This window comes from Spinacia oleracea, chromosome 3 (genome assembly GCF_020520425.1).
Source record: "Spinacia oleracea cultivar Varoflay chromosome 3, BTI_SOV_V1, whole genome shotgun sequence".
Classification (NCBI taxonomy): domain Eukaryota; kingdom Viridiplantae; phylum Streptophyta; class Magnoliopsida; order Caryophyllales; family Amaranthaceae; genus Spinacia; species Spinacia oleracea.
In genome coordinates this window covers 19,132,712-19,143,853 of record NC_079489.1, presented here as the reverse complement: position 1 = coordinate 19,143,853, position 11,142 = coordinate 19,132,712, and the positions used below count along the sequence as shown (strand labels likewise).

Here is an 11,142-nt window from a genome sequence, read left to right as displayed (position 1 = left end):
CTCCACTTGTTTAAAAACATAAACTAGTGCAGAAAGTGCTGTACTAGAAGCCGAAAACCATCCACTAAAAACTTTGGATTTGGCGCAAATGACAAAACCCTCGCACAAACATGGCATGTGCTTAAGCGCAGAAAACCAGTGCCGTGCCTGATGCCACGCTCACTCCGTGCCAATGCCGGACTCCTGCACCCAAGTGTTAGGCTTAATTCAACGTAAGTGTGAACCTGAAGCCAGTGTGATTAGGTGGATGTTGATATTAACCAAATACAATAATATTATACATACAAATACAATTAAAAAAAAAAAAAAAAGGCTTGGAAAAGGCGGTGTTTTTTTCGAGTTATGTACATCAACAGTTGATCTAATAGTCCTACAACTCTACAACATTACAAATAAGTTAAGTTGCCTGAATGAATATACCAAAACTCTGTTAGCAGAACTCCAACTCTGTGCATATAACTTAACCAGGCAATGGGGGGAGCAAAGAGAGGATGATCAATTCCCAGTTGCCGAAAGTCTCTTGCTAACAACCAACCCATGTCATGTCGATTTTACCGCATTGACATTAGAACACGCACCATTTTTTGCCTTTCTGCTTTCCTGGCTGCCGGTGTCCTCTCTAGCTTCCGCTGATCCTCCAACCAAATATGCCTCACCTTTTCTATTGAGTTCAGCAACTTTTTTCGTGGGGTGAAGAAAGCGACTTCTTTCCCTTTTCTATCAGCATTATCATCCGTAACCTCGCATGATTCTGGACTGGGTTTTGAAATGCCCTTCTCTTGATCAAGCTGATTGCTTGATGTTGAAGCACCGTCTTCTTGTTGAGGAGCTTCTATCGTTTGATCATCACGTAGTTGAGCTCTTTTCCTCTCAATAGCCTGCGTTACCATCAATATAAAACATCAATATCAGACAATACAAGTATACCATGTTACTGACTTTTCATTTCACTTGAATTACCCAGGTTGGATTCTCGGACACTCCATCATGGGTATTGACACTTGACAAGCTTTTTCCCCAAATAATAAATAAATGTCATAAATATAACCCATGTCTGTTATGAGTACCCAACTCTATGTATCTCGGGAAAACATTCAACAAAACTTTTAGAAAACAAGCAAAAGAATATTCGAAGTCTATCTAGTTTGGTGTTGATTCAGTTTTAGTATTAGTCAATGTCTGACATAGGTTGTTGCACTTGGAGGCAGATAGAAAGCAATAATTCAGGATCATATATATTTTGTAACAGATAAAAATAGAAATATAACAGAAGTTAGTTAGTTCACCAAACAACACATGTTAATGGGATCATCTCAAGTGTGACTTAACCTGTTTTTTGGAGTCAACGGCTTAGGTCATTAGATATGGTGACAGTATGTAGGAACCAAATCAATGTTTGATCATTCTAAAGGATTTGTAGCTTTATAGAGTTTACAACCAACCAAAACTTGTGAAACTCAATCTCTGAAGACCCATTTGGTAAATGGTAATAAAGAGCAATAACGGTAATAGATCTAAGTGTAATTTTATGAGAAAAATCCCATATCAATATCCACATATATGCAACTTCACATCAAAATATGTGTTTATCTAATTAGATTTTTCATTACCACGTCGAATTTTGCATTGAGTGGTAAAAAAAAAACTATGCAGAAAATTAAGAAAAACAGAAACTTGGAGATAAAATTGTATAACATGAGTATAAACCTTAAGGTAAACCTTGCAAAATTACCCGCGAACTCATTGCCATTGCAATTGCAGTCCAGCAAACAACCAGAAAGAGTTACTTTATTTATTAAAGAAAAAGGCCATGATTCCCCGACACAAAATTGGAATATACTTGATTCCTAATCATAGAAGATGCATGCTTAATAAACATATTCATCACAAACACCCACATCAAATCATTAACTAAACATTATAGTTACTGATTACGCCAAATGCCAATGAAAGAACACAATAATTTACCAAAATTGAATGACAAGGTGAAAGTAATTACCCTAACAATAGCAGTAATGTCCTTTAGAGGTGTCCTGGGGTACCAAGAAGGTAAAACACTGCCTCTTCCAAGGCCTTTTCTTACACTTCTCGGCCTTCGATTTTCTTTACCAACAAATGACCTATTCACATATCGACGACGGCTTGTTCTTTGCAATCCGGACCTTTGCTTGCTTGATTTACTAGTATCACCGCTACTTTGTCCTGTAGATACATTCTGGGTAGATAAACCCATCCAATGCAACCCAGGTTCATCTACTACCAGATCAACTCGCCGTTCTGCGGTTTGCAGTAAAGAGGAAATGTCAACAGGTCTTGGCAATCTATCTCTGGATGGATGCATAATTTTGAACCTTCAATATCCTTTCTTTTCTTCAACAAGCACAAAAAGAAATAAATCAGACAATCAAAATATTTGAAAATTATTTGTCAGATTGGTTTAAATTAAGCAATTAGAAAAACAATGAAATATGGAAACATACAACTAATGCTGCTTGGACTTCATTTCAACTTAAACACCTATGTCGGATCCTCCACATTCCCGACATAAGTATGGACACTTTGACACTTCATTTTGGAAGAAAAGCATGGAACTTTTTCACAAAATGTACACTTGGACACATACCCGAGTTTGAATAACATAGTAATTGAGTTATAGAAAAATATAAACTCAAACTAATCAGAAGAATTGCCAATATTTGATCAAAAGTTTCTGAAAAGCACAGCCACCCAATGGGAAATGTTCTGTAATTGTCCAAAGGCAGTTGCTTTAAGCTTTGAATTAATTCATTTATTGAAGAAAAAAAAGTCCCAAAAAAGCAAATTCAATCAAACTAAATATAGACAGGAATGCCATCAGCATCATACAACCCAAAAATCCCCAAAAAACTATAGAACAAATTAATTAAATTAAGGAAGAACACACATCCAACTAAAAATTTAAAATACCCAGTTTGCGAAATTTTCAGTAATTTTATTGGGATTTGCAGAAGCCCAGAAAAAAAGCTCTTCAATACTGTATATATTTTCTTCCCAAAATGACATTTCTCAAAAGCAACCCTAAACTTAAATTGAGCAAAAACTATCCAAACAAAGGAAACAAAACTACACCAAATTTGAAAAAACAAAAAACCCATGTTTGATTTATACAGAAATGTACAAATTGTGGGAAGAAATGACAGAAATTGGGGGAAATAAATAGCAAATCTTAATCAATTTTTTAACGAAAAAAATGAGTGAACAACATGAAAAATTAAGGAGTGAAGAAGAAGATACCTAGATTTGAAATCGTTGAGTCTTCTTTACTTCAAAAATTTGGCAAAATGATTGATAAGCAGCTCCGTTAGTCAATGAATATGGAGAAAGTAGGAGAGAGAAAAACAAAAAGGGGAAAAAGTGGCCAAATAGCGAGTGGGGGAGTAATGGATAGCGGTAGTTCAGAAACCACATGCTAAATTTTGGTGTTTAAATTTTCTTAATTTTGGATTTGAATTTGAATTTACTTAAATTTTGGGCTTAATTTTTCATTTTTGGTAGTTTTTGAAATTTACGGTCTCAAAGGCGGGATTTTGAACTTTGTTTTGAAATGCCAATCTTAATTTTACAGTTTTTTTGCGCAAAATGTTAGGGTTCGGAAATTTGGTGTGTTTGAACCGGGACAAGAGACATTATAACATGGGTGCCCCACGGCCCCATGCCTTCAGTCATAATGACGATCATTAAATAAATTGAGTGTAAGTAATGTTATATTTTTATTTGTTTAAAGTATTCGAACAATTAATTTCTATGTTTTTAATTATTTTTTTTGAGGGAAATGTTTATAAATTTATATAATTTGAATATTAATAGTTTAATACAAGTATTTTAAAAAAGTTATTATTTGTTCTCTTAGAGCAATTCCAATGGTGAGCTACAAGATGTTGTGGCTAAGTTTACCACATCAAATTTCTAACTACAATAAATTAAAACTACAAATTATTACATTGGTGGTTTACAATACTTTGCAGCTCTCTATAATATTTAATTTAAATAATTTATTTATTTTATCTATAATTTTTTGAGCTATGTATCCCAAAATAGCTACAATGTTTTAACAGCTGTTTATGTCATTGTTGTACCAATGGTGGGCTACCTGCTCACATGCTCTTTTTTTTGTGAGCAGATCCATTTTGTAACCATTGGAGTTGCTTTTAGGTGCTCTATTCAACTTATTTGACCTGAACTTATCTGAATTTATCTGATCTGAACTTATCTGATCTGAACTTATTGGAACTTATTGAAACTTATTATTAATAATATTAACAATAATAATTAATAATTAATAATTAATAATTAATAATTAATAAATAATAAATAATAAATAATAAATAATGATAAATAATATAAATAATGATAAATAATAATAAAAAATTATAATACGGAGTATAGAAACTTATTGAAACTTATCTGAACTTTTTGGAACTTATCTGAACTTATTGGACCTGGAACTTATTTTTTAAAGGCGAACAGAATGCCCTCTTAATTGTTTGCCCCATTCCCAAAAATGTTTTATTAAAAGTTGGATGGATGAATTTGAGAGGAGACAGAAATGAGCAGACCAAAAATAATTTATGTGAGAGTAAAAGTTGTGGTCCCGTAACAATTTTAATAATGGATCATTTTTTTGGGAACGGATCAAAATGACAAATAGGGCAAACAAAAGGGGACGAAAGAGTATAACATATATTTTTTTTTGTTGACGGGAGTATAACATAAACAAAAATGCTTAAATTCTTAAGCTAAAAATTGAGGCTAATGTGTTTTTAGATAAGCATATTTTTGTACTTCGTATTGATTAAAATATATGGTAAGAGATAGCAAATACAGAGTGCTAATTTTTAAACGGAAAAGAGTGAAAGCTGAGTTCAAGTAGCTACATAAGGAGGAATCCAGACACATCCATGGTAGAATTGAGATGCTCATAAGTGACCTAGATGAGGTATAGTCTCAGTTCGAATGATTATAGAACTTGCGTGGTATTTTTGTGTGTGTGTGAAAGGTAAGGAAAAATACATATTTCTCTCAGGGGTAACACCTAAATAATCACTACTGCGTATAGGGGGAAGTTGCTGACTATTACAAGTATGAATACACATTGAGGGCTAACTAGTGACCTACATTAGCAATCAAATTAGATGCTCTATTAGCTTTGCGATAAACATGTTTAAGTTCCCAAAAATCAAAATGTCGAAGTAGATGCTTGATGTAGTTGACTATGAGGGTGTTTGGTTAGGAGAGGTTTGAGGGAAAAAGAGCTTTTTGGGGTGAATTAGAGGTTTGACCTTTAGAAAAAGCTAATTGGGAGTGTTTGGTTAGGAGAGGATTGGAAGAGAGTTTTGGGGTGAAAAAGCTAATTTTGAAAAAGCTCAATATAGGAGCTTTTTGCAATTAGAGGTTTGAGAAAGTGGATGAAAATGACTATTTTGTCCTACTATTGCTTATTATTACAACCACTATCAACCTTGTTACCCTACATATTTTTCTCCTAAAAACATTACTGACACTTTCTTTTTCATTTCACCATATTTACTAGATTCGTTTTTTGTTGTAATAAATTTTATATTAGTACTTTGAATCAATTGAAGTATATTGCAATCATACTTAGAATTTCATTAGTAATATTTATCTATTTGAAAAATATATATTAAAAAATTAAATAAAGAATAGTTTATTTATTTATTTATTTTGTCAATGTTTATTAGAAAAATATAGAGAGAAAAAATTAACACAATAAAATATTTGTCTAATATTAATAAGAAACAAAGTATGTCAATGTCCTTAATGGTCATTTTACATATTAAACAGCTATCAACTATCAGCTAATTTACCAAACACTTTTACACAAACAGCTAATGCAACCAGCTAGTCAAATCAGCTAATGCAAACAGCTAACAGTTAGTCAAACCAGCTATCAGCTAACAACTAACAGCTCCTAACCAAACAGGGCCTATATTGTGAAGCTTCCAATGAGATAGATCAAATAGTATTCACCTTGTTAACGACGAGAAGGTTATCTCCTTCAATGCAGAGGCGTTTGATATTGTGGCAATAGCTTGTTGCAAACCTTTATGGAGGCCGAAGCTTCTACTGTAAATGCCTGGGAGGTGCCTAGATCAAAGGTGTGAGCCACAATAGGGCATGGTGATCTGACAATTTACTAATTGTGAAATCTGTGAAATAGTCTAGCTTTTACGAGAATTTGTTCAAAAATGAAAATAGGTGACTATTATAAATAAATATATAAATAAATTTTAAAAATTGATGCAAATATTATGAATTAGAAACGGGTCGATACTAATTGTAGAGATTTTTAAAAATAATCATGTGATAAATCATAATGATCCTTACTATAATATGTTCAACGATAGAGTTTTCACCGAGTATCTCTATTTTATAAGGGAACTCTTGAGGTCAATTTAGTAATTATACTCTTGATGTCCCCCTATGAAATAGACCATAATAACCTCACTAACTTAATAAGTTAGATATGAAAATTATTATTAAATCAAGCAAGTTAGATATGGAAATAATAAGTGTAATAAATTGGGCAGTAATAGATACTGAAAACAAGAAAAATCAATCAAGCAAATTTGTAATTGAAATAATAAGTAAATTGGGTAATACATACTACACATTCTTTCAATCATAATATTCTATAGAATACAACATTAAATACCCCTAATAATAACAAATTAATAAATGACTATTGAGTCATATATTTTCTTCTGAAAGTTAATTTCAAGCCCATAACCATAGCCTATGCGTTCAATGTTTTTTTTTTCAACTGATAATACTTAATTTCCTTATTCGATTATATATATGTACAACTTACATCGTTCATTTTTCAAAGTCCAAATACATCTTTACTTTTAATTATTTTTTATCTAATACCAAACAAGTATGTCCATGGTCGTCAATGATTATTCTTCAATTGATAATTAAGCTAAAAATTTGGAAATAATACCAATCAACCAATAATTCATGCCGATTACTTTGTAATTTTTAACATGTCAAAAATAAATAACACTTCTATGTTCTAATTCCTCCGTTTTTATTTACATGACACAATTGGGTTTAGACACTATTCACACAAGCTCGTTTGACTTCCTTTTGTGATTTATACTTAAGAAAAAACATAGTCGTGTGGGGTCTTGTTATATTCACCTCAATGAATATTTCTTATATATCAACTTTTATAATTTATTCTTATCCATAATTGAAGATATTAATGTTTGAAATCGTGCATTGACAAACGTGACTACATAATTGTATTATTTAAATAAGAACAGGGGATTAATTAAGAAAATAACGTGTAAAACATTGAAAAATAAATTAAGAGGTTGAAGACCTTGAAGTTACATGAAAATGTCGTTGCATAAGAAATTAATAACCAGAAAAACTGAAACTAATATAAACTTACCAACAAGATTTTAATAATTTGAGTAAAAGAGAAATATTCCAGGATAGTCTATAGCTGTTGTGGGATATGAAAACATAATTATTAATCCTGCACATTCATATGAAAACAATTTAGTAGAATTCTAAAATAAATATTTTTATTTTCACAAAAAAAAAACATAGATATTGTTATGAAGAGAAAATTAGTTTTATGAGTAATTTGTGAAATAATATTAATACGGTTATAACAGTATTTCCCAAAAACGAAGATATAATAATGTCAGTAAATTGAAATTACGTATGTGTTGTTTTAGAGTTTTCTAATGGACGAAAACGAAGATCAATGTACATTAGACTAAAGGTTGAAATACAGGGATAAAAAAATACGACAAAGAGAATCACTCATCTCATAATTAAAAAGACGTCAAAGTTCCAAGGAATAATCCATGTTTAATTTCCATAAACTCTCGCACGCATCGCGTGCAATATAGGACTAGTAAACAAGGTCGTGATAACCAAATTTTAGCATCCGTTGATTCTTTCTTTTCAACTCGCAATATATGATCATAACATACTCCTTTTGGAGTTGTCACAATCAAATTTGATGATTGTTAATTTAGCACTTTAAGTAGCTTTTTAAGGTTAATAATTTTTATATAAAAAAAATGTTTTCTATAATATGGAAAATCTAGTTCTTCAGTTTCTTTGTTCTCTAAAAATTGTACCCGTAGAGTTTTACGTTTTCCGTACATGACTTTGGCATATAAAGTGCGTTATATTTATCTGATTTTCACTTATTTTTTCAAATTTATCTTATCTGAATTTATTAAAATTTATTTTAGTTATAAATTGTACTCCCTTCGTATTTATTAAATAGATACCTTTAATCAGCACGTAGTTTTAGGAGGAGAAATTGAACTTATTAAAATAAGATGAAAGTGAGTACATCATAGGGGTTTACAAGTTTCCAGTAACGCTTATCCAAGAAATTCATTTGATGATGGGTCAAAAGATAGCAAGAGGAAGATCCACCGGAAGAGTTGGGAAAACTTATGCGAACCAAAATGCCTCGGTGGCATGGGCTTTCGGAACTTAAGTGTCTTCAATGATTCTCTTTTTGGCAAGCAGATTTGGAGACTAATTGATGCGCTTCCACTAGTCGTTAATCATAGGAGCACACGGAAGTGATACAATTTCTTTTCCACTTGACTCAATCCTATGGCACTACACAATGTGTAGTAGACAAGGGGTAAGTAAGGGGTCGAACTCTCGGAGATCAAACGTTTTCTATACTAGCAAGGAACATGTAGCTACTAACACAATTTCCTCTAAAACAACAGTCAACTGTTGGGTTGTTTGCACAACTTGTTACCAATTGCACAAACAATGAAAAGAACAATGGTAAAGGAATAGGACTAGGGAAGAGGGATTCTGCCTAGCATAAGTGTGGCAAGTCACAATTATATATTGCAATACAAATCGAAACATGAAAAGAACCTATGCACCCTATAAATATGGGCCACCCTACATACTTCTTAGTATGTAATCTACTTCCAGCGGATAGTCATAGTACTCCCAAGACATTAAGCACAACACTATGGTCATCTCAATCCACCCTACAAAACATGAAAGGGGCTTAGGCTCCCAATAAGTACGGGACACCCGATGGTCACAGTGTAGCATACGCTTTCTAGTGTGTAATTTGTTTCCAGCGTATACTCAGAATACTCCTAAGACATTGAGCATGACACTATGGTCATTTCATACTAAGAGGGTAAATATCAACTTCGATGAACACATAATCCTACATAGCCCCGATGGTCGTGACCACTAGAATTCTGAATCCACTTAGTAACATCTCATAAAAACAAGGCTATCAGTACCCCCGGACCCTCCTATGTACCACTGTAAGGTCACGCAAGGGGTGTAGGAACAAAAAAATTGAGTAGGCACCCCGATGATCATACTACTAAGAAAAAAGCCCAAATCACCACAACAATTCATAGAAACGAAAATATCCCAAGGGAAAGAGAATTATGCCATAGTTCTACTAGGGGTCACCCAACCCCTAGGCCTAAGGAAACTACTCACATATGGTAGAACTCAAACCTAGAAGATCTAAGGAAATCGTACATGTAAACATGACTTGCTATTTTGGGCAAGAAACTCAACCTAAAAGATGAACTTGAGGATGAACACCAAGAACATACCAAATTGGTTAAAGAAACTCAACCACAAATCATAAAGTAAAGTTTCAGAAATTAGAACTAAACATATAAACGAAAAAAACTACTTGAATTAAAGGAGGAGATCTTGCTCCAAGATTTCAGAAACTAAAAGACAAACTAAAGTAACTAAGAACTACTAGAAATAAATAAAGTGGTGAGAGTGTCTTAACCCCAAAGGAAAACACAATGAAGGATAATTGGGTCTAATATACACTCCACACATGTTAACTAAAGGGTAGCTTCTATTATACTAAGGGGAACATGTGCCCAAAATTTAGGGTTGTCGTCAGATATTGTACGGGGTTCATAAAATCTTGCAAGGTTGTGTAAGAGTTGCACGACCCCAACTGTCAATTTTTACGAGCTACTGCCTGCACGACCTTGGGAAAGTTGCACGGTCCGTGCAGCGGCCTGCAATGTATACTTCCCTTAAAAACATCATATCTCAATTTTCACTCATCGAAAAAAGGCGTGTGACCACTCGTTGGAAATTTATTGATATAACATATCACCTCCAACTTCACCTTAAAATGTAGAGTAGATCTGGAGTTATGGGTAGTTCAAATTGACCCTTGTGCAAGTGCTCTCCCGAATTCTTCCGCGACGACTTCAAGCTATCTAAGGTGTTTCTCCTTTGCATAAATATTTCCTTGGCCCATGAAATTGACCTCGTGTGAGCCTTCTATCTAGGACCTCATTCATGTAAGTACTTTGAAGATGGTGATGAGAGGGAAGCAAGGAAGCCCTGGGGCTACGTTCGTTCCTCATGGATGTGGATCTTCTATCTTTTGGATTAGCGTGATTCCTTATTCCAATGCGTTTCTTTGAGTTGACCTGAAAATAGTTAGAGAAGATCTCTCCATAGAAAACAAGCAAAAAATACAAAGGAATAAGATTTTCTCTAAATGCAACTATATGCAACTAGACTACGCTAATATGAAATCATAATTGACTCCTAAATATGTACAAATTACAAGCACATCACTAATGATGAAAACTTTTTTGTTGAGTCGTGATTCGTGAACTGCAAGAAAAAATATTTCATGTACTCGTAGGTTCTTGGAGCTTCCCTTGGTATTTGTCCTAGCTATTCGTGGTGTAGCATTTGGAGCTACAAAGCTCTTGTGCTCGACGGGTTGGTTTGGAGAGTAGGTAATAGGATGAGAATTAATGTCTGGAACGACCCTTAGGCTCGTGGATGATGTTGGCAGAGTATCTACGACCGCAAGGAATGAGAGTGAGGTGACGATCATGGAAGGCCTTGTTGATTGAGACAATTGTTTATGGGATGTTGAGAAAGTGGACCCCATTTTCGACGCTAGAGATGCAGGTTGATTCTAGCTATCCCTCTAAGTGTGAGATTTCCAAAAGACTCGATGGTATGGGATTTGTCGAAACATGGTGCGTATGAGGTAAGCTCGGCCTACCATCTTGAAAAATCCCATCAAATGGGGTTGATGGAGAAGCATTGGATTGATGT

At 33.6% G+C, this 11,142-nt stretch overlaps 1 protein-coding gene across 4 annotated transcripts; it reads right to left on the bottom strand.

The window, feature by feature from the left end:
- Positions 1-217: 217 nt before the first annotated feature.
- LOC110788932 (protein POLYCHOME) lies at positions 218-3,534 on the bottom strand. Of its 4 annotated transcripts, none has more exons than XM_021993567.2 (3): positions 3,274-3,534; positions 2,000-2,365; positions 218-878 (listed from the first exon to the last, which is right to left on the bottom strand). In XM_021993567.2, exons 2-3 carry the CDS (start codon positions 2,339-2,341, stop codon positions 552-554), a joined length of 669 nt encoding a protein of 222 aa, XP_021849259.1. In that variant the 5' UTR covers positions 2,342-2,365; positions 3,274-3,534; the 3' UTR covers positions 218-551. The 4 variants fall into 4 exon arrangements, with proteins under 4 accessions (XP_021849259.1, XP_021849257.1, XP_021849258.1 ...); XM_021993565.2 differs by having other exon boundaries at positions 2,000-2,370; positions 3,274-3,530; XM_021993566.2 differs by lacking the exon at positions 3,274-3,534 and adding an exon at positions 2,481-3,169 and having other exon boundaries at positions 2,000-2,370.
- Positions 3,535-11,142: the final 7,608 nt, after the last annotated feature.